The sequence below is a fragment of the Corvus brachyrhynchos genome, unplaced genomic scaffold, assembly GCF_000691975.1.
Source record: "Corvus brachyrhynchos isolate BGI_N302 unplaced genomic scaffold, ASM69197v1 scaffold398, whole genome shotgun sequence".
Lineage (NCBI taxonomy): Eukaryota > Metazoa > Chordata > Aves > Passeriformes > Corvidae > Corvus > Corvus brachyrhynchos.
Window position 1 is genome coordinate 3,491,135 of NW_008239780.1, and position 23,677 is coordinate 3,514,811.

The window sequence follows — 23,677 nt, forward strand, 5'->3', positions numbered from 1 at the left end:
TGCCTGTCAGATGCTTTCAGGGGGGCAGAATCTGAAGCACAGGGTCAGTCCCAGGTGCCCATGGATTTGTTTCAGTATAATTGTAGCCACTGAGAAATGAGAGAATTGAGGCACATTGTAATTATGCAATTGGCCAGAGTCCCCATGATAAGTCAGTTACAGAGCAGAAGAGAACATCTGATTCTTGGCATTTCCTCCTATGCTCCTGCACAGGGAGGCAGGATGGGAAAAGTCCTTCTGATTTTTGGATTTGATTTGGGCACTGAAGGCTGCTTGAAAGGCTTTAGCTCTCATTAAGAAATTATGGAGATGTCAATAATAGAATTAATTTTTTGAAAGACATCAGCGTCTAAGAGATGTAGGTGAGGATCAGGGGATCAGGGTCAGGGGCTGCAAACATGCAGAGGGGATGCGATCAATGTACATAGCAGGAGAGTATTCAGTGAGGAATGTGGGCCAGGTGCACTTGCCCCTAGACCTGTCGGCAAGTATTTAAATGTCAGAATATGAAGGTGAACATGTGCAGCAGTACACTAAGGCAAAAGATGATTTTGCTGTCACTGTTTTCAACTGACAGTGATTGCTATTCCCTGGAGTACAGGAGATGATTTGTACAATTCAATTCAGAATATAGATTTTGATGTATTAGGTGCTGTGTGTGCAGGGGGCAGAACCAGGGCATTCCAGTTGTTTTGCTTAGCTGGGGACCTTACAACTGCTAGTGGTGAATGCTGGGCTGCAAGAGGAGGAGTTTGGGCTCTCGAGGTGTATATCAGGGACAGGTGGTGGCATGTTTGTTAATTTATATCATTTTTGCATCCATAGATTTATTAGGGCAAGTTGGAAGGATAATTTGATCTCTGAGCACAGATTTCCTAATTTGTAAGTGCTTTGCAGACTGGTGCCTGTGCTCTGGCTGGCTCAGGTTAGCTGCGTTCAGCTTCTGATGCCGAGGGTGTGCTCTGTGTGGCACAGGCTTTGTCTGTACAGTCTGCAGGGTCTGCCCTTAGTGCCTTTTCTCATTTAGGCTGAAAGGCTGAGACTTTCACCAGTGGAAAGCCCACGATTCTGGCCCTTGCTCTACAGACAAGGGTGTGGTTTGTCTAACAAGAATTTACTGATTACTCCAGAAGTACTTCTAGATTATTGGAATTAGGGATGGCTGTTACTGGCACTTACCTGTATGGTGTCCAGGGATTTACTTAATTCTAGCTGGTGAAGGGCTTTATAAACCTGAGATAAATCACTCTTCAGATGCCCAAAATGTTAGCATTCTGTATAAATATTTTCTAGACAATGGAAGAAGAATATTTTAAAAACAGGGAGTAATACAGGAACAAGATCTGCAAAATGTTGAATTTTTTTAGGAGCTATTGCAGGCTGAACAGAATCTGAAGATAATGAAATAGTAATAAACCATTATGTGATGGCCCACATTTTCCAGCGGAGGCTGATTCTGTGTGCACCATCCTGCATCAACCCAAATTAGACACGCGGGTCCCAGGATGAGATGGAGAAATGTGCCCACTGGTACAGCAGGACTTCCATGCCCAGAAAATGATGCAGGGCTGCCCATTCTGAGCCACGGGCTTTGCCTTCACACTTTCTGTCCTCCCAGGGTTTGTGCATTTATTAGCTGGCAGCTTGGCTTTGGCCCCTGTGGCAGGCAGCCTGGTTTTCGGCATGCGGAGCCTCAGAGATGCCCTTGACTTCAGTGGGAGCAGAGGGAATGCAGCCCATCTCATGGCTGGGCCAAGTGTGTCTGAGTCACAGAAAGGGCAAGCAGCCAGGGCTTTTCCTCACAACGCTGAGGAAGCTGAATTCATTTAGTTCTTAAAGGAGTGTTTAGCTCGCCGATTGGAAGAGCCCACAGAAATCTGATACAACATTACTGGAGTCTATTTGGATACTTTGATGGAAATTGAATAAGACCTGAAATGTATTAAAATCTTTGCACTTTTAGCTGTAATGATGATGCTGATAAGCAGAATTGAATTCAAGATAATAAAGGAGAGCTGTCTTCCCTCTACTGTTACCTGGTTTCTCTTGAATCTCTAGAAATGTCTGCATCTAGATTATTTCAGGTTTTGTTTTGTTTCCCTGTGGTATCATACTCTCTTTAATAAATGATTAGTGGTTCTTTGTGACAATTTTTCTTTACTCCTGAAGGGAAGAGATCCAGTTTCATATCCCTTTTGGCTTTGAGGTGTATAGTTGCAAACAGCTTCTACCATGTCTCTTAACATTTCCTTCTGTTAACAGTTGTGCCTGCACCCTGGGAAAAGTTTACTCAGTGCAAGGTAAATATTTTCTCTCTCCTGGTACATTAAGGTTTTATTGTTTTATATTGTTTCTGATGACAAATAAAAGCTGTTTGAGCTGCAAGAAATTATTAATTTTGCAAAAAAACCCTTCATCTCTTAAAATTGAGTGGATACTTTCGTCCCGGTATAAAGACTAAACAAACAGGATGGGTGGTCACTGCCTTTTCCTAGAGTCTGGTCTTAAGTTTCCCTCTGAAATTTATCACAAGGGGGGAAAAACCTCTGAACGTTTACAGTAGTAGATCCTTGGCTGGTTTTCCACAGTAGCTTTCTCCTAGGCCAGTGTATCTCAGTGGTTGGGGTGGATCTCTAATCTGCCAAGCAGTCCTAGCAAAGACTGGGGAATAAGAGTAACTTTTCGTTGCTGTAACTTGTTTCACCCGGGACAGGGGCGCTCTCGTGGTGCATGTTGTTGACACAAGTTCTGAGGATGGTGCTGGCTGGTATATCATGACATGTAGTCTTGCAGTGGTTGCAGAGGGCAGTGGTTTTTTCTTGTGATCTGGCCCAAGGAGACAGTATTGCATTACTGTCTGTGGCACTCTGAAATCACTTGGATTATAATTAGGTGATAATTTGGTGTGTTAATCCACTGTCTTCCACTGGGACCTGGACGCATCATTGTTTAAAGTTTCCCTTTCTGCATGTCTTTGCTGCCATTAGTGACCACCAGGAAGTGCTGAAGGCTGATGCTCTCTGAAGAACAGGGGCAATTATCGATTGCAAGTACTCCAGGGGGTTGTTTTCATGGTCCTTTCTCTGGCTTGTAACGCAGACAGTGCTGGTGACTAGTGAGGTGTGCATGGACATGTCACATTCCAGGGAGTGTAGCTGATGGCTCCTTTTCTGTCTGAGCACTACTTTGTGGGTAGTAATGCATCAGCTGGTAAATGGAATGGGACACTGGCTTTCCTCACTTGCTCTTCCTAGGTTTGCTGCTGAGGCATGTTGGGTTGCTGTGAGCTGTTGTGTAGGACTTTGGTACCTCAGGGCTGAGCAGGGAAAAGCAGGCATCTGCCTAAGGCTGTAAATTAGGGAGGAGCTGACAAAATCAAGCCAGTAACAGAGCAACTTCCTGTACACCAACCTCTTTTGAGTGGCTGAAGGGACAAGGGCTGATGTAGGTCTCCAGCTCAGGAAGAGGCCGTGGGGCTGTGCTGTCCCCAGCTCCTGGCTGTGGCTGCCTCCAGCCTTGCCCTACGTAGGAGAGGCAGCAGGATGATGAGCGGCCCTTCGGCTGGGGTAGGACCCGTGTCTGGCCGCATCCCTTCGGTGACCCTGACCCCACCCTCTCTGCTGCTGTAGAGAAACCCCCAGGATGAAGGTGCTTGGCCCTGAGCGCTGCAGTGTGTGCTGATGGCCTCAGATGTTCCCAGACTTGAGAGTCTGCAGAGCTGCTGCAGCTCAAGGTGCTTATCGCATCTTTGGCTCCAAGAATTTCTTTAAAGGCCTCAAAGGTAAATGCAGGGCCAGGAATTAATCTCACTGGGAATAGGTTCACTCGATGATTCTTAGATCATGGTTAGCTTTTGTGGCCTGTAATTTAGTGTGGCTTTTAATTGGTTTCGTGTATTCTGTGGTCTTCCTTTTCTGTTACAGTTTTTTAATCAAACCCTCTTTTTTTAAGGCCTTGCAGGGACATAAGTTTCTACAAAAATGATAATATTTCTTTATCAAATGTGTTTATCATTTCATGTTTGCATGGTCCTGCTGCCAAGCAATGGATGGTTCTGTCTGTCAGCTTCTGTGAAGCTAAAGTGATAATACCTCTGATTTTGTGAAGGGTTTTTTTTTATCAACAGCTTGTATTTGCCCACTGATCTCAGAACACTGATTTTATTCTACGTCTTCAGCATTTGGTGGCATTTCTCCCATGTAAGATTGCCTCTTATCATTGCAGCTGGCTCTACAATCCAGCTGGAATCAGATTCATCTTTGATTTAATGGCAGAGCAGCAAACGTAGCTGTAGAATGGCTGGCAGCTTCTTGTGCAGAGCCTGACTATTGAGAGTCTGCTGAGGTTTTAACTACAGAGATCCTTCTTTCCACAGGATCATCCTCAGACACTGCATTCACTCTTGTTCATGTTCTGGAGAAACTGTGTTGTGAAGGCATTCTGTTTCCCGTGTGTGTTTACCCCATTGCTTTGAGCTGAACCTTGCTCTTTTTGCGTATCTCTCTGTACTGTGCTCTGGACTACAGAGCCTGGATTTTCAGGCAGCCTCTCCATGTGCCCTGGGTTTCTTTAACCACATTCTTACTCAGTGCAAGTGCTCTCACGGTCTGTCACTCTCCCACACTCCCTGATGGTCCAGGTGGCCATGCTGTTTGGGGGCATTTCCCTAGAGCCAGATCAGGCTCCCATCTTACCTAGAACAGTGTATGTCTGGGACCTCTGCTATCCCTTCAGTCACACGCAGACATGGTGACGCACAGCTCTGTAACCAGAATAGTTAATCTTTGCTTCATGATTTTGCCTAAACAATAGTACCTTTAGACAGGCTCATTTTGTCTGAGATCAGACAATATATCAGCTGTTCTGGGTTGGGTTTTTTTTTAGATACTGACCCTGGCAACAGCGTCTTGCTCATTTCTGATCATTTTCTGCCACTTAGTAAAATTATTTTACCTCCAGTTTTCTTGTCTTTTCCTCCTCATCAGTGTAAAGGCTATGTTCTCACTTCTGTTGACCTGTTATCCCTAGCAATCTAGCATTTCCAGAGGTTTGGTATCCCCCCAGTACTTCCTGTTTTCTCAGCTTGTTGGAGGTATTTTCTTGTTCTTTTTCTCTTCTTCACTTGCTATCCAGGTTGTTTACAGTGTATTGCATGTACTGTGTGCTGACTAACAACATGATTGCTGTCGGGTTTCTGAAACTAACCTGGCTCTTTATTAGGTTCTTTAAAGTCTGATAGATGTGGCAAAATAGAAGCAACCTCTTATCTACATTAACAGCAAATGAGAGAGCCAAGTTCCTCACAGAACCAGAAAGAAAACACAGTGAGTAACTTGTCTGAGGGTATTTGTGAAGTCTGTGGCAGGTGTCCCATGCTTGTACCCTCAGCACATGGCTCTGCCTATCAATATGTTCTGCAAGGAAACAAAACAAGAGGCAGATCCCTGCTCCTTACCCCTGGTGAAGACCAGCTCCAGGCACTGGTCTGTACTGAGGCAGAGCTGAGGGTGCTGTGAGCCTGGAGGCTGGCAGTGTATCCCATCTTCCCATTGCTTCTACTGTTACTTCTGGAATGGGGTCTGGAAGGGAACGAGCCTGTGCTGTTCACTGTGGATGTGGATATCTTGTAGCCAGGTACCCATTTGAGGTGGCAGTTGTTGCTGAGGAGCAGCAGGTTTGCTGCTGTCTCTGTGCTTGTGGAAATGTTCTTTACAGTTCCAAAAATCAGCTGGAGTTTGTCCATACTGGGAGTGGGACACACTGGGGTACAGCCCTGTTGAAGGTTCCAGGTGTGGTTCTATATGAAGCAAGCATGGAGACCTCTCATCCTGCGTGTGCTCGCCAAGCTGGAGGGTCACGAGCCATCTGTGCCTCGGTGCTGTGTCAGACACAGCTCAGGCGCGGTCACTGCAGCTCGACTGCTCCTCGCTGGCTGTGTCAGTGCCCTCACACAGGCTCAGCAGGCTGTGTGTCCCTCCTGGGATCTATGCCTGGGCGAGCAGTGCACCTCCAGACCCTTGGCCCTTTTTTTGTATTGACTGAGGAATAAAGACAGGCAGAGAAGCTGTTAAAATTTTCTTGGGCACCTTCTCTCCTTGGGTGCTGCTTCTCTGATGTCCTCCCCATTTCTCAGCCTGCTTTTCTCATAGAATATATAACAATGCAGCTATCATTTTGTGCCTCATAAAATCCTCAATTAATGTACTTCAGTTTTCTTTAAAGCCTGAAGTTGTAAATAGGAAGTAGGGGTGTCAGAGAGTAGTAGACTTCACCCAGCAGCAGAGTAAATGTTGATGGACTGTTTTAAGAACAAGTTTCTTTGCAAAGCTTTTATGCCATAAATTTGATGTGTGTGTGGAACAAGAAATCTATTTTGGGTCCTGTTGTTGTCCTCTTTCCTCTTTCCTTCCTGTTTTGTTTACTTGTTTCTGTGCATTTTGATGGTTTCTTATTTTTGGTGCCTTCTTTGACCTGATACAAGATTGCATTAGTGTCAGCTGCTGCTCTGGGAGTTGGTACTTTTGTAGGGATTTGCAGTAGGATCTAAGGCTGCTTTAGAAGAACTTACTGAACAATGAAGGCAGTTCACTTTTACAGGAGCTGTTGCAGATGGCTCCACACATTTTGGACAGTGATCTTGAGATGAAAGTACCCTGATGTGTTGGGAACAGAAATGTCTTGGCTCTTGTCTACTTATTTAAAAAACTTTGTGTCCTTTTGCACCAGTGACTTGCAAAAGTGCTCCCACGTTCTGCAGACAAGGCATCTGTGCTTGTATGGAGAAGTTCAGTGGTTTGTCCTAGCAAAAATTTGCAAGAAACAGGAATGAATCCCAGAAGTGTGAATACCTGGCAGTTGCTCTAACCAGGATTTGTAGCATGTGCAATTTCCAAAACCAGAACAGTCCCTGCTTGCTCAAGTATTTTCCCATATGGGGACTGAGGCCAGGGTGTTCTGGATGCCACCACCTTTGGGGGCTTTTTGTCCCATTCCAAGCCCAGTGTCCTTACCTTGATGGTTGCAGACTCTATGCAGGAGGCTGTGGACAAATGCAGAAGAATTGTGAGTAGATCCCCAAAAACCTTTATTTTTTCATTTAGGTCATAAGAGGACGGTGAACTGTTTTCCTGTTGTAATGAGAAGTCAGGCAAGAAGGAATCTCCACTGCTCCACTAGTCTGGAGCAGAATATTATTTTTTGAGCAATGAAGTGTTAAATGCTGAATCCCTGTTCAAGCAGTTTAAAAATATCATACCATTGTGGTAGCTGAGAAAACAACAGATTTTGTGTGTGGATCTTGTCTTGCTTTCAGCACATAGGTGTCATTTCTTCCCTGACCTATTTAAGAATAGCATTTGTACATTTGTTCTCCTAATCTTCCCATCCTGCTGCTCTGAAGCCAAGGTCTTGCTGGCAACTAGAAATAAATAAGTGCATGCAGCAACTGCTCCATTTCCCCCCTCTGCCTGCTCCAGATCCATGATACCCCCAAGGTAGACAGGCCATTACACACTATAAGATCACTAACGTAGCAGGTGAATATTAGATATATGAAGTTAGTCAGCTGTAAATAAAAGGCCTGGCAAAGAATAAAAGGCAAAACATTGTCCCTGAGGAAGTAAATGGGGATATGATGCCTTCCTGCCCTAGTGCCCTAAAGAGTTGATGCAGCATCTGGACCATATTCACCTCCCAGGTGAAAGGCATGTGGCAGCCTGGGCTTTGCCCTTTCCTTCCTCGGAGGTAGGAGCTGTGTCCTTCCAAACATACCATAAGGCCTTGAGAAGATTGGTACAGCAAATCTTCTCATGTGGTGTTGCTCTCTCTGTCTCTTGCTTATGGGATTTGGAGGTTTCAAGTCCATCCCATGCTCTCTTTATTAGTGGTCTTTATCCAGCCCCAGTAGCTATATCCAGAGGACTCCCTGTTCTTTATTTTTGCTTCTTGCAGTGTGGTTTGTCTCCCAACTCTCCCTGGCAGTCCTGGGGTGGCCTTAAGTCATTTACATGTCAGATTCATCCTCTGACACAGGGGTTTAATGTTGTTTATTACAGCAAGTTTCTCAGCTAAGGATTGCAAAGGCAAAATGAGCTAAAAGGTGACTGGAAGGTGCTAGAAATAGCAACTGTCTGTAAGTTTCAATTACTGCGTTTTATTGCTGCTTCCTTGTCTTTTCCAGAGTTCTGTGGTGATTGTTGTTGGCTTGGCCTGCATGTGTCTACTGAGCCATGGGCCAGTGGTTTATCAACCCATGTAGTTGTCAGTAGTCAGGACGGGGTTCCTTCCCTCTTGTTGCATTCCTGGAGAGCTGCACATGTCTTGAGGCAAAACCAACTCTTGGCCTGCCTGTGGGGACCATTCAGGGAAAAGGGCCATGGCTGTTTCTCTGGTGAGCACTCTTAGTGTGGGCTGGAGTGGTGCTAGGCTGGGGTTCAGCGGGTCATGTTTATCATGGCACACCTTCTGTGAGTGTGTCAAGCAGAGAATAAACTGTTGAAAAGCAGAGAAAGCAGCAACACCTGCAGAGAAACCAGGAAAACTGGTCCTTTATTCTTTTTTACCCTTCCTTCTTCTTCCAAATGTTGGTTTGGGATTTTTTAATGTAAACAAAATGAAAAACATAAAGGCAAGATGCCAAATGGTTTATTAAAAGCAGCCTTAGTGCACCAGCTAGAGTTCAGTAGGAGTTTCGGGTGCCCAAAAATATGAACTCGAGGACTTTTTTATTTATCTAATTTTTATTATGGAAGTCCAAGCAAGAAGAGGCTTCCTTTGATACCATTTACAAGGTAAGAGAGAGAGTAGTGATGGGAGCAAGTTTACATCTGCCAAACCCTGTGACTGCTTTGCCCTGTTTGCTGGTTTTTAGCCTGGGTGTAGATGTGGATCAAAACTCTGCTTGAGAGTGGCCAAATTCAAGCTCCTGTGCTGGTGGTTTGTAGTGCTGCTGGTTTGTTTGTCAGCCTTTCCTGTGCTGCAACAGGACAGGCTGTGTGAATAGGACATGAGGTGACTGCCTTGGGATGCTCCAAGTCCATCAGAACCTCAGGTGTCTGCCTTGGGATGCTCTGGGTCCATTTTAAGATGGTTCAGTGAGTTTGGTGGGTAAATGTTGCTCTGCTGAGAGTGTAGACAGAACCCACCGTGTGGTCTTGTGCATGGAATTTGGAGACAAGCCCTACACTCAAATGGATGCACATTGGAGAGGTGGGAAAGTGGGGAAGAGCAGATAGGAGGTAGGAGAACATGGTAGAGAGACTGGCAAGCTGTCAAAGGCCAGCAGAAGAACTGGCAGTTCAACCTGCACGTTGTGAATCTGTGTTGACAGAAGAAAGCAGTGTTCCTGACAGCATGAAGTGATGACATGGCCCTTACGTGGTTCCAGATACATCGGTGTAAGGGAGCTTTGTATCTTCTACAGAAAGGGACACGCAGGATGCATAAAAGAAGACGTTTGCATTGATGCAATACCACAGCAAGACTTTTCCTGGGCATTTCTCACATATGGGTGGAGCATGTGGAGTAGCCTGCTACCTTACTAGGCTAATGTAGATTCACCTTCAGCTGCCTTTACCAGAGAAGATGAGAGAAGGGGTGAAATTTTTGTGCTGAGTTGCAACAGTTGGGATCTTTGAATGCAACAAGAGTCTGCTTCCCACCATATTAATATGAGTATTGTTCTAACCCTGGCAGATCAATAATTCAAGGTGCAATTGCACTCTTAACTGTTCCAGGAGCAGGCCCAGATTTGGGTTTTCTGGACCACTTTGGGGCTTTGACTGGTCAGCTAAGTAAGCCACAAGTGTTCAGCTTGAACCTGCCAAAGATCCAGCAACTTGTTACAAAGCCTTCCTGTAGTGAGGGATTGCTGCCCGTCAGCTGGGTTGGAGTCCATTTTAACTGTCAGTAGTCTGCAGTAAGGGCTGGCATCTCATTCCTGATCTTGGACAGTGCTACAGGATTAACTCCAAAGTTGCTAACTCAGATTAGAACTCAAACTGTTTTTCTTGGCTGGTTTTAATCTGAATTAAGGTAATGAAATTTTTATTGTGGCAGTCACAATGCTGGTGTCTCCATTAATTAGCTTTTCTTTGTTTACATTTGAGTCCTCCTAGAGAGCAAAAGTGAACCTTAGGCCTAAGCTCTGAACTAGGAATAATAAGGTCCATATGGAGAATTATTTCAATCTATCTGCAATGGTTTAAATCCACATGTCATTTCACACAGCCTCTTTCATGTGTAGACAAGGGCAAGGGATGCAATCCTGTGGAATGTGGGATATTTGAGAGGCACGGTTGATTTTGAGACATCTTTTCCAGCTTTGTGGAGCCCTTCAGCTGTGTAAATAAAAAGCAAACAGGGAGTGGGGGTTTTTTTGTTTTCCTTTTGCATATAAAAGCCTTTTCTAGGTACTTTTTCATAGTTTGTTATCTATCCCAGAGACGTGTTTCCCATTACAGTAAAAGGAAAAAGGAAAAAAAAGGGCTGTGGTATCCTTCACTTTTTTCTCCTTTAGCTGCTTCTGGACTGTCCATTGCTCTGTCAGTCTTGGCATGTCTCCAGATTTAGTAGCTCAGAGCACAACCTTTTTTTTTGTTTCAAACCATGATTCAAAAACACATGACAAAAATACCCATGTAGCTGTCTGAGTTTGGGTATGAGTGGGTGGAGGTGCTGGTGGCTCTTCCCAAGGTAGTCAGGAGGGTGGAAGCTCTCCCCTTGCTCTCTCTGGGTGGCAGAAGTGTCCTTGTGATCCAGCTGGCTTTTCTACATCATCAGGGTATGTCCATACCTTTGTTATATGAAGTAAAGTCAATTTTTATTTTGAAATAGTCACCATTTCACCTTCTGGTGCTGCAATGTTGCGAGGTGTTCACTTCATGTGACCTGTAGGAATGTACTTCCTTTCCTTCCTGTGCTGTGCTGAGGTGTAATTACTGAATGCCTGGACAAGGTTTAATGGGGAAAGCTGTTTCCCTGCCCCACACCCTCTGTACACACACATCTTCCCCTCCCAGGTCATGTAACCGTCCCAAAGCTCAAGTGGTTTAGTAAGTGGCCAGGATCCCAGCAGGAGCACAGTTTGAATGGATTGCTTTTGTTTTGATGTGATCAAAAAACACCCACAAAGAAAATACGTTGGGCTAATAGGGTGTTCTCCAGTGGGGCGGAGAGGAACTCTGGTTTTTCTTTCACAGTGTCCTGCAGCTATGCTGAAGCCTCAGCATCCTTGTTCATGTTATCTCACATTAAGCACTGGTTAAGCACAGCCCTTAAGTATACACTTAACTTTAAACATTGCTGGCTTTACTATGCAAAAGTAATTCCATGTTTTGCTTTTTTGGGGCCACAGCCTGAACAGCCACAGCTTTGTACAGAAGGGGAAAGTGAGAAAACCTGGACAAGTCCCAATATTCTTTGCATTTGGAAAAGTGAACCTGTGTGAGGAGCCATGAAACCTTTGTAGTGGGAGCAGGTACGGAGTGCTGGGAGTCTGAGGAGCAGCAGTTTCACCGTGTGGGAAGAGGCGTGTAAAGCGGGTGGGCTGAGGGGTGTTGGGAGATGAAAGCCAGATGCATTTTGTAAAGTGCTGCCTGTGGTTGCATTGGCAGTTTGCAGAGAAAGAGTTGAAGAGTTGAGGAAAGAAATGTAGTTAGATATGTGGATAGGTAGGTTATGTGTTTGAAGAGGGGAGATGGATCCTTGAAAGCCATGAACTGAGACATGCTGTCGAATGCTAATTAAGCAAGGGGGAAAATATATTTTCAGGTTATTTCCATCAGTTGTGACAAGCTCCACTGTTTCAGTCCATTCCCAGCTCTTAGCAATTTAACTGGGTGGTTCAAGGTCCAGACAAAGGACATAATAATTTAAATTTGAAGAAATCTTTAGTCAAAACTGTTAAATTTACAGCTACTGCATGAATGTACCTTTTGTATTCATTGACATTCTGTATTCATTATTGCTGCAAGTGCACTGTCAAGATGGAACTTTAAACCAATATTAGTAAGTCACTATGTAAAACTCTTACTGCTGCAATTCCTAACAGAAGTTTGTTGATCCCATCTCAGAATGGGTGTTTCCATTCCAAGTACTTGTGACCAAGGTAGTTTTACTTGGATACAACCTGAATTCAAAATATCCCGTCCACACAGAGAGCTTCTTATGAACAGCTAGTTCAGAGGCCAAAAGTTACTTGTAGCAAGTACAGAGGATAACTTCTGAATAAATGAATATATTGGAGGAAATCATAAGCTGCTTACAGGGTGTTTGCAAACAGGGACAGAGAGTACATTCAGCAAAGAAATTACTTGGTTTGAATAATTTGTTCAGCTCAGAGCATGTTTACCTGGCTGTGAGGGGAATGGGGAAGTTTAATTGGCAAATGTTGGTATTGTGCTTTGAGACAGTTGTATGAAAGGCAGTATGAAAGGGAAGCGTTCTTCTTGTTTCTAGGGTTGTAATTCCTTCTGTAGTTTGTGTGAATGCAGCATTTTCTTCAGGGTTGTATAAAGAAGGGATGCAGGGGTTGTTTTGCAACACATGTGTGTGAGGGAGGTCCTAGGAAAGATGTCTTCACTCCAGACAGCGCTCTGGCTGTGTCTGCCCTGCCTGCAGAGCCAGCCACACACACCTGCCCAAGGTCTTCAGGCACCCGAGGGTGGAAGCAACTGAGCACAGACTGCCCAGGGGGTGTTATAGACCCTGAGTACCCAGACAGAGTTGTCTCTGCTTCAGCTGATGCTGAATATGGCCCATTTTTTATCAAAAAGGCCTCGGTATTGTAATTTTAAATTTTGCAGAAAAGACAGTAAACATCTTTCACAAAAGTAGTGAAATCATGACTGTATCTGTTCTGTCCAGCTCACCGTCTGCTCTTTAACGGAGCTGTAAGAAAACTGCAAGTAAACATGCAGATGCAGAAGAACAGATACAGGTCTGAACGAGGCTGGGAAGTACTCTGTAATACCTTAATAGAGTGTCTCAGTACTCAATATCTGGAGAGAATCCTTCTCAGTTACATCACCATTGATTTTTTTGAAATGGATGAGTGTCACTGGGAGCAAAATTTGGCCCATACAACTAAGTAATAAATATCTTTTTGCAGGAAGTATGTTTATAAACAAAGAGTGAGCCTTGGATCTTCGAGTTACATTTGTAAAGCTACTGCCTGAGAATTGGCATGGTTCCTTCCAGTCAAGGGATCTTGGAGACAGTTTTGCTGCATCACAAGCTGCAATAGTATCTCTGAGGCTTTGAAAATGAACACCAGTGTCTCTGCAAACAGGATACTATTTGTGAGTTTTAATTGGAAGCAGTCATGTCTGAATGCTGCAGACTTTGAAATAGCAGGGCTAACATTTAAGATCTATCCACAGTGTTCCCCAGATACACAGAGGTGAAGAGCTTGCTGAGATCAAGGCCCAGCATGAGATTCTGCTCTGAACTTGAACTGAATAGAACAAATCTTTTGTGTGTATATGCTGTTTTGAAAACATTTGGGTGCTTCAGATATCTTCCTTCCTCTCCTCCCTAGCTTGGCAAGAACTAGATGCAAAAATATTACAAGACAGGCTTTTGCAAAGGGGGAATTGAGTCACAGAGAAGCTGAATGCCATATATTTAAAGTCAGTGTTCGTCTTCTCACTTAACAAAACTGGTGATTGGAAGATGTGAGGAGGAAGGAAAGGGATGTTGGATCATCTTCTATAACCCTGTAATAGTTATGTAGAAGCAACTGACCTGGCTGAGAATTTAATTTTAGCTTTTGCCACTTGGCTGGGAAAGCTCTAGCTAACACACTGAAGTACACTGTTGTATTTTGGTACAATAGTCTGTCTCTTTAAATGCTTCCTTAAAGCCAATGGGCAGTGACAAGAATTTTCTCTGGAAGTAGGTAGATGTTGGTCACCTGCCCTCTTTGTTGCACAAGTGTGATTATCTTACAAATTTCTTTTAAAAGGGTTACCAGCACTGCCTTGGTTGCACGAATGGGGTCCTTGAGGACTGAGATGAGGAAAGTCCTGTTGATTGTGTACTCCATTCTCTCGGTGAGCACCAGCTGGCCTCTCCAGAAGCTGTCCCTGCTGACCACCTGGATGGCTCTCATGGCCTCGGTGGCATATGGTCAAGTGCTGTGGTAGCTGTGTTGTTTCAGCCTACAAACCAACCAAAGCAAACCAACACAAACCTACCAAAAAGTCACACCCCAAAACCCCCTAACAATGAAGAAAAAGCCTAAAGAAGAGAAAGAACACCGGAATTCAGTGGACTGAATATATGGATACTCCATAATAATTTCCAGTAGACAGAAAGGGGGTTTTGAAGGAGTTGCCCTATGCAGAACTAGACTAGCAGGACTGAGGACTTGTTATTATGACAGGAAAACCTGCACCCAGAATAGAGAGTATAACTTGAGTTATCTGCTGTTGACATTTCTCTACAATGTAAACCTGAGAGATTCCTCAGCTGAATACGTCTTATTGGCCCTCCATTCTTTACACATTTTCTCTAAGTTTGGGTTGGAGTAAATTAGTATAAAACACTTAAAATATGAAGTCTTAGGTGATAGTGAATGTTCTTTTGTCGTGATGCAGTGGTACATGGAAAATCTCTAAATTAGAATGAATGGAAGAGCAAATAGATTCCTCTGATCAGGAAAACCATAAATTTTAAGTCTCTTGGTGTGTATTGCCTTGTGGTTTGCTTTAGTCTTGATTTATACCAGCTTTAGAAAGTTGATATCAACCCTTAAACCTTCTAGGCTATCTTTCCCCTTCTTTTTTTTTCTTTTCTTTTCTGGTTTACAAGTGAATAAAAGAGCTTTGTACAGTTCTTGAAACTGAGCCTGAAACAGCTCTGAACAAAATATAGTGTTCCTTTCAAAATCTTGGAAATAATTACATCATAGGCAAATTGGGCCAGAAACTGTTAATAGTATTCTTTGTGGGATGAAATCCCATGGGAGGACCTATTTCAGCAGACTGGCATTGTTTACAAATAGATGCAGTGACAGATACAGTTGTCCCATTCTGAAGGACAACTGAAACTGTGGCCTATAATGGACTTCTCAGAATAACTGCCTTGCTTTTGATAACAAGCTGGAAAAGGGCATTGGTGCTCCTGTGGTCAGCTTCACGCTGACCATCCTGGGAGTAAAGGCTGTATTTGGCACTGAAAAACTATTTGTAGGTGAGTTAAACAGAAAATAAAAGCCTCTCTTGCATAAGCTCCTGGTCTTTGAGAATTGCTGGAGGAACAGGGAGCTGTGTCCAGATGTCTCTGCTGGGCTTCATAAGCTGGGAACTCTGCAGAGAAACCTGGGCATCATGGGCTTTCCCTTCACCAGGATAACGAACACAGCATGTGTGGATCTCCCCGTTACCTTATAGTGGTTTTCATTACTGGCTACCCTCCCCCCTGCCCCCCGCCACCTTCCTTATTAGAAAATCTTCTGCATTTCAGGATGGAAATCACAAAGATTAGCAATATGAACTGTTAGACCTCAATCTACAAAAGCATTTAGTTCTCTAGGTAAGTAGGCTAGACTGTACGTGAAAACTAAACTGGCACAAGCTGTAGTCTGGCCACAATTACAGCTGTTCCTGGGTGATACATAGCATGTTACTGCCTGTGTATGTGCTTCTGCAGGAGGGTGAGCTGTGTTCCTCCATTACCAGAGCACGTCTTTACCTGGACGGTGGGGCTCTGTGGGCAGAGCCGTCTCTTGGGAACCAGACACATGCTGGGGACCGTGTCTTTCTCTGAAGGATCACTTTTGCTTTTCCAAGTGGTGTGGTCAAAATGACAAATACATCTTTCTCTCTAACAGCTGCATCCAATACATGACTCCATTAGTTACAAGTGTGTGATTTTTCCCATGCTTTTAGGCCTGAAGGGAAAGCTCTAGAGAATGACACCTGGTCACTGGCTTCCTGTGGTCCAGTGTTACCTGCAGTTACAGGTGGAGGTGAGCAAACCCATGGTGTAGAGGAAGCCTGGCAGTTCACACAGCGTGAGCCTATGAGTAGACATCCTCTTTGGATGGTGAACTGCCGCAGTGACCGCTGCTGTCCACTGCCCAGGCTGGCTCCAGCAGTGTGCGGCAGGAGTGGGGAGCAGCTGGAGGCACGGAGCTTTAAGGCTGCTCCTCTGAAGCCTCTGCTCTGCCCAGGGGAGCGAAGGCCCCAGGCACGTGGCAGTCAGCAGCCCTCGACCCAGGGAAAGATAAAAAGTACCAGGGAGGCTTGCCACTGGGACATAACCCAAGTTTATTGAAGGGGATCCACGGTGAGCAAGCAACAGTTGCACTGTTCCTACACTTTATAAAGGGGGATTGAACAAGGGGAGTAACCCAACTAGGGACCAATAGGCGGATCAGGAGGGAGGGACGCTGGATGGAAGGACTCAGATCTGGTCCAATGGTCTTGGTGGGTGGAGGGAGAGGGGTCACATGCCCCAATGGGACGTCGAGGTTTAGGGGATTTCCAAGAGGGCAGGCATCTGAGGGGGCAGGGTCTCGGGGGATTGACGGGGACCATATAAGGGTAATTAGGGAGGGCTTGGGTGACAGACACGCAACAATCCAGAACTCAGGGAGGGGTTTGGGTGATTGATAGGGAAGGTGCCTGAACAAGGGAAGGGGATAACCTTTTTTGGGAGGAACATACAAAATACAATAAAAATATTGCACCACCACAGTGAACAATGAACTGCCAGCAGAGCAATTGTTAGAGCTCTTCCTAATTTGCTGCAGGGAAAAGATGCTGGAAAAGTTCAGGTCACTAATTTAGCACAAACCAGTTGACGGCAGCTGGGAAGATGCTCATTCAGACTGCTCCCCTGATGGAGGTGAGCAGCTGTGGGGTCAGTAGCAGCTTCAAGTGTGTGTTTGTGAATCAGGATCTCCAGGATCCCTGTTCCATGCTGTCTGTACTAGGGAGAGGACTGGGACCAGCTGTTGCTGGGGTTTTCAGCTGTGTGACCTTGGGATGGGTCTGTGGGATCCCATGGAGATCCAGATGTTTGGGGACGGATGCAAACTAGAGATGTGATGGTATATTTCATTTATTTTTCTTTTCACTGGACTGATGCTTTGAATCTCAAAACTGGCGTTTTGGGATTTAATTTAGATGAAATTAAATATGTAAGTCAAGTAATTTTAAAAAGTTACCGTTTTATGTGTGGTAATTTGAAAATGGGAACAAAGGCTAAAACGCTCACGTCATGAAAAAGTCTAAAGTGAGCATCTCTAAATGTTTCAGTTGATAATTTAGCTTTAACTTGTAAGATAATGTCAGTTAAGGCAATGTGGATTTCATTATCTCCTATTAATGTACCAGCCATAAATCTGGCAAAATTACAGTTATATCAAAATAAATGTGACTGTTGAAAATGTTAATCTCCATTCTAATAAAAAAACCAAAGCAACCCAAGACCAACCATGAAACCCCGAAAACCCCCAACCATGGCGGCTTTACCTGACCAAAGGACAAGCAGCGCTGCTGTTACCACTGGAGCTTCAGGACCTCTCGTTGTGTGACAGTCACCATGTTTGGCTGATATTCTGAAAAAAACCCTACAGCTTCCATAGCTGAAAAACAAGCTGCTTCCCTTTAAATTTAAGAGAGTAGCTGATGAATTCAATAGCTTGTGTTACCTGTGAACCAGCACGAGGAGAGATCCAGAACACATTCACAGTGATATGCATGTGCCTTCTGTAAAAGGAGCAACATTGATTTTAGGGGATGGAAGACAAGGTGCCTGTAGAATTATAACCTTTAAAAAGATGCAGTATAGCCCACATTACTTCTGATCTGTCTGAAATTGTACTCTATTTTTGGGTCTTAAACCAGTTAATTTTATGAAGTGTTGCTTGCTACCCATATCCCCTTAACAAGCACCTTTTTTCTTACATCATAAAAAATGGTTGACTACCATGCAAGCTAGTTTCAGTAAATCATTTAACTTTTACTTTGGAAGTCTGTTTTAGAGGAAAATTTGGATTGTAAACAACTATGGGGAAATAGTTGTAAATAAAAACTTCAAAAACCTGTAACAGGGATAAAGAAATCTGTATTTTAACAGTAATACATTGGTTTTTAGGAATTGGCTGCTGAATTTATTTACAGCAACCAGCAGCAACCTTATTCAGAACAAACTTCTAACAGAGAGATTTTCTTATGCACTCAGAAAGCTTTTCCTGCCGTCTTTCCTGCCCAGGCCACCAGCCTTGGCATCGTCGCTTGACAGGCATGTTTTGTGTTGTGCTTTGCAGGAGGCTGTGAGGGCTGCTGAAGATGTCCGATAGTCTGGATATTGAAGAGAAACCTCCAGCTCCACCATTGAGAATGAACAGCAACAATCGCGATTCTTCAGCACTAAACCACAGCTCAAAACCGCTTCCCATGGCCCCTGAAGAGAAGAACAAGAAAGCCAGGCTGCGCTCCATCTTTCCAGGAGGAGGGGATAAAAGTAAAGTATCAGCAGTGTGGATGGGTGGCTCCTTCTCTGGGCTTTCTGGTTGTTACTGGTTTTCGTGTTTGTTTTCTGCCACTGTTTTTTTGCTGTTTCAGTGCAGGCCATGGTACCAAAGTCTTCTGTTCCAATTATGCTAGAAACACATTTCAAAAGAGGAGGAGGTGTTCAGTCAGTTACTTTCTTGTCTATGAAAGACACTAAAATGTGCACACATTGTGCAACTTGCCTTTTAAAAATAACTTTATAGTTAAGCTGGGAAATCCTTTTCTTTGGATTCTGCTTTACATTAGCAGTAAATACAGAGATGAGGTTGTGTACTTGTGAAAATACACTTGCAGAAGTGAGAGGGCAATATGCCTGATGCTGGGGTTTTTTAATGCACTTATATTCCAGGAACAGGAACAAGGCTCTTCTTGCTTGTTCCTTTTGCAGTGAAAGTGTACACAGAATGGCTTGGTTTAAAACCTGCTAGGTGTGGATCAGCAAGAGAATCTTTTAAACATGCAGCAAACAGCATTTAAGTTGCATTTCAGTCACATTCTTTGAAATGGATTTGTGGACAGGAGTGTGTTTTGAGTTAGCATATTTACAGGTTTGAGGGAAGGGATCTTCTTTATTTCTAGTGCTATGGGAACTGATGGGCTACACCTGCAAGGCTGATGTCACTGCAAGGCCACTCTTGATTGTTTTTGGAAGGTTGGGGTCACTGGGGGATGTTCCTGATGATGGAAACAAAGCAAATGTCACATCTGTCTTTAAGAAGAAGGATCTGGGGCAGTGCAAGCCAGCCAGTTTCACCTTGGTCCTTGGGAAGGTGGTAGAGAAAATCCTCCTGGAAACCATTTCCATGCAAATGAAGGATAAGAATGTGGTCAGGAATAGTCAGTGTGGATTTGTGAAGGGGAATTCATGCTGAACTATACTGACAGCCTTTTACCTTGAGGTGACAGGCTTGGTGGTGAAAGGGGAGCGGTGGTTGTTACTTCTGCTTTAGTAAGGTGTTCAGCAGAGCTTCCCACAGTATCCTCACAGACAGATTGATGAAGTACAGTATAAATAAGTGTACAGTGAGGTAGACTGAAAACTGGCTGAAATGCTGGGCTAAGAGGTTGTGGTCAACAGCATGAAGTCCAGCTGGATTTCAAGGGTGATTCTGTCTTCAGTGTGCATCGGTGTCCCTCCAAAGAGAGCTCAGAACTATGGAACTGCAGTCATTCCCTTGGAGCTCCAGCTTACCTGTGCTGCTTGGCTGCCTCATTCATGAAGCTTCATGAGGTTGTGTGGAGCAGCTGGAGACAGTCTGGCATTCAAAACTCCTCACAGGCAGTAAAAGGCACACTGGCAGCCCCATTCCTCCCCTCAGCCGTGGGCAATCCTGATGACTTCTCTGATGGGAAGGCTGAAACTGGATGGGCCCATTTCTCAGGCAGACCTGGCCAGTTCACTCTGCAGATTGTTCCCCCAGATGTCTCCTTCTGGGAACAAAATTATTTTTCAATTGATTCTTTTTAAAGGCCAAAATGAAAGTCTCTCCAGGCTTGCTTAACTCCTAGAAAGACTTGGGTCACTTCTTCCCCTAAGTGCTAGCAGGATGGTATTATCCCTCTCCAAGGAAGCATTTCTTAAGTAGGAGATGCTGTGTGAAGTGCATGCAGAAAAGGGGAGACCCAGAAACAACCCCTCCTGGAAATGATCAGTGACATTAAAAATGTAATTAACTACCAGTCAGAGCAATCTTAGGGAACATACAAGTGTCACGATTTTAAATGTGACCATGAGGAAAAGTCAGGTAAGATTTATAGCTTAATTTTATTGGGTGAAATAATAAATGGAGGAAGTTTAGCTTGACTGGCCAAGTCCCTTGAGGTAGTTTCACTGCAGGGTTGGTTTGTGGGTCAGGGTATCAGTGGGCCTGTGTGTGCTTCACAGACTCTGTGACACATTTTTGAGGCTCCTGCTTATAAAACAGAAGGTGATTGATACATCTGCTCTCATCTAGTGCAGTGCTTTGCAGCACCACAATGTCAAATCCATAGTTCATCACTGGTGCAAGTAAATAGAATGTGAAGAAAACGCCGTGGCAGGGTTATTCTGTCTGAACCTGCAGGAACTTTGTTGCCTTTCATTTGCTCACCAGACAGGAGGGATGTGAGGATGGATATGGTACAGTGTGTTCTCTCCAAGGCTGTGGTGTGTGCCAGGACTGCTGTGCCTGGGCACCAGGAATCTTTTGCAGTCCATCCCCTGCTGCAGTGCAGCGTTTTCAGTTACAGTTTGAGTGCTTGTGTTTAAAACCTTGTTTTGGCAAGCCATTGATGGCTCTGTGGAGCCCTTCCGTGCATCTACAGTTGAAATAAACCATTTAGGCAGTAGTGTCCTGCCGCTCCCCATAGCACCTGACCTTGTGTTCATGTATAGCTCCTCTTGCTCTCGTCTCTGGGCTAAGGTACCCCCAATTCCTGAGGGCAGGAAGCCAAGGCAGACAACTGAAATAAGTTTCCAGTGTCTTGCAGGCAATCTGTGTGGAAAAAGGAGCTGAACCTGTTCTGCTGAAGCTGTGAAATTGGCCTTCCTGCCTCAGAAATAATCATGGTGATGGGAGCCACAGTGGAGTCACAGCAGTAGTGCTTCATTCAGCTGAGGTGTTACCTCAGCAGAAATGACTTGGTTCTTCCAGTTGTTTGATACAGGCTTGCTCTTTCATTAAACCACCTGTGACTGCTGTAAAATAAATTCACTCTGTGTGTTGTGCACTGGGAATTCCATGAAGGCACTGTAGAGCATTCAGCCTAAAGAAATCAGGGAGAAGTCGACCTGCAAAGCTCAGATGCCCCCTTCAGAGGCCCCCATCCATGTTAAGTTCCTGGGTGAATGCAACTTCCATTGAAGCTGCTTTTATACTTGGCTGCGGAGTGGAGCAGAGTCTGGCCTTTAGGCATCTGATCGCCTCCTGTACAGAAAAAGAAGAAAAGAGGGAAGGAGAAAAACCCAGCAGAGTAAAGATCAGTGAAGGAAGAAAAAAGGACAAGGCTACTGGAGGAGCAGAGCAGGAAGAAGGATGGGGGGACAAGTGTGAGTGGCATTGGAAAGGAGAGGGAATGGAGGAAAGAAAGTGAGTTGAAGAGGAGGCAAGCAAACAGGAGGGCATAAGCATGAGGTCAAACCCTCCCTCTGTCTCTGAGAAAAGCTGCCACTTAGCTGAGTCACATTTTTCTCCCGAACAACTGCTCTTTTAACATGATGATGGTGATGCAGACTGTGGAAGTCAGAACGATCTTTACTTCTATTTTAATCTGGCATAGGTGCTGAGATGGTGTGGAGGCCTTCATGGCTAACTCTGTGCAGCAGGAGTGTATTGTGAGGAGGCATTTACAAGGAAATCAAGTAGGAATGTTCAGTACAAACCCCTTGCATCCAGTCAGTCAGGTGCTTCAAAGAAGTCATGCCTTTTCATATCATTTTGCCAGCTTGTGTGAAATAGAAATGATTTGATTTGCGGGGTCCAGACAGAAATGTCAGAGTTTTTAGTCTGGGGAGAGGTGAGGGTGTAGTAAAGAGATGTTTAATTCCGTATTTCATTTGTAGTGTATCAGTGTTTGGAGCATAGGTGTTATATCACAGTCTGGTAGGCACAGGTCCATGAAGCAAATGAGCCAGATCTTGGGGAATGAGCCGGAACACTTGTCCTCCAGCAGGAGAGTCCTAGAATGGACAAGTGCTGCTTTTGGGGGAACGTTTTATATAATCCCTTATTTCAGTTCTAGGTTTGACTGCTGCTTTGAACTGAATTTGATAATCCTTTAAATCTAATTTTCACTGCATTTGCTTGCAAATGATGACGTAGAAGAAGCCAGTTTTGTTATCTACACACAGATGACATCTTCTAACTGCCAACATCTGTCCCGAAAATAAAACAACATCATCTTAGTGATAAAAGAAGGAGAAAGCTTTTGCATTTGTATTTGATGCATTGCTGCCATCTTTACTGAATGCTAAATGAAAATATTTCATCAATGAACATTGTGTAGGGGTGTGCAACACAGACAAAGGATGACAATTATTTAATGAGGATAAATGCAGCAATGCAGAGAAAGGATTAGAAGCATTCAAAATAGACTGTAAGTACAAAGAACAGAGCATCTTTCACCTAAAGGAGGCTGTAAGGTAGAACAAGAAATATGCAGATAGAGGCCTTGTGGAGCTACTGGCTGAGCAAAGACAGACCTGGATTGGGAGGGCTGCTGGTACATAGTGAATCCAGCCTTGGGTGAGACTCCTAGGTGAACCTACGGAGCTGGCAAACATCATATTAAAACACTGCAGGAAAGTGAAGGCAGCTTCCCTCAGCCCTTACTCCACTCATTCTTTATCAGGGTCAATAAAACTGGGCTGAAGTGACGTTTGTCAGCAGTCAGACGTGCAGGAGAAGGATGACCACAAGGGATATTAGTTTCAAAAGGTTGTAAAGAGGGAGGGAGATGAGAAGCATATGCAGGTTGACTGACTTCCAAGTCTGCCTGCTTAAGTAAGATACTCCACGCTCTGGGAATACTGGTGGAGTGATTTAAAAAGAAAAGAATTCTGGAGACTAATAAAGCCTGCATTTTATGATTATATGTCTTAGTTAATTGAGATCTCAAATGAAGCTTTTCCAAAGACATTTATGGGATTCTGTTGCTGGGCAGATTCTGTGTTTTCTAAAACAGAGCTGCTGTTTCAGCCTTTTAGTTGGAAGAGGAGTCACCGCATGAGCTGCTAGTTTTCACAGAACCTGTAGGAAAAAAAAGGGTATCTAAAAGAACCTTTCCTCTCTGATCTGGCTGATTTTGAAGTGGATTCAAACTATGTTGGAGAACAGACACACATACACATGCGTGGCCTGTGTGATTTACTTCTGCAGGAACCCACAAAGTCAAACAGGAACTAGTTTCCAGATATGAAAACTGAGTGAAAAAAAAGAGCTGAAAATAGAAATCATACTGGTTAGAGATAGCCTAAGAAGACTACTTCATGAACAGCTTGCTTTGGCAGCAGTCACATTGGCTGAAAGAAAAACAAAATAAAATAACACCTTCTAGACCTTCCCCAACAGGGGTTGACAGGTTGGTGTTATGTTAACCTGGATCTGTTTCTCAAGTTAGATGGTTGTTAATTGATTTGTTTTCCACTTTTAAAACACCGTTTTGAGCACACCTGA

At 44.2% G+C, this 23,677-nt stretch overlaps 1 protein-coding gene across 10 annotated transcripts in view; it reads left to right on the plus strand.

Moving 5' to 3' along the window:
* Positions 1 to 23,677, plus strand: part of PAK3 (p21 (RAC1) activated kinase 3) — a 132,554-nt gene that overhangs the window by 76,076 nt on the left and 32,801 nt on the right. For 8 of the 10 annotated variants that reach the window (XM_017743135.1, XM_017743133.1, XM_017743136.1 and 5 more), the window contains one exon: positions 18,278 to 18,474. In XM_017743135.1, coding sequence (XP_017598624.1) covers positions 18,300 to 18,474 — 175 coding nt within the window. In that variant the 5' untranslated portion in view covers positions 18,278 to 18,299. Of the gene's footprint in view, positions 1 to 2,262; positions 2,301 to 11,381; positions 11,477 to 18,277; positions 18,475 to 23,677 lie in introns of those variants that run through there. The other 2 variants (XM_017743134.1, XM_017743138.1) reach the window with 2 other exon arrangements.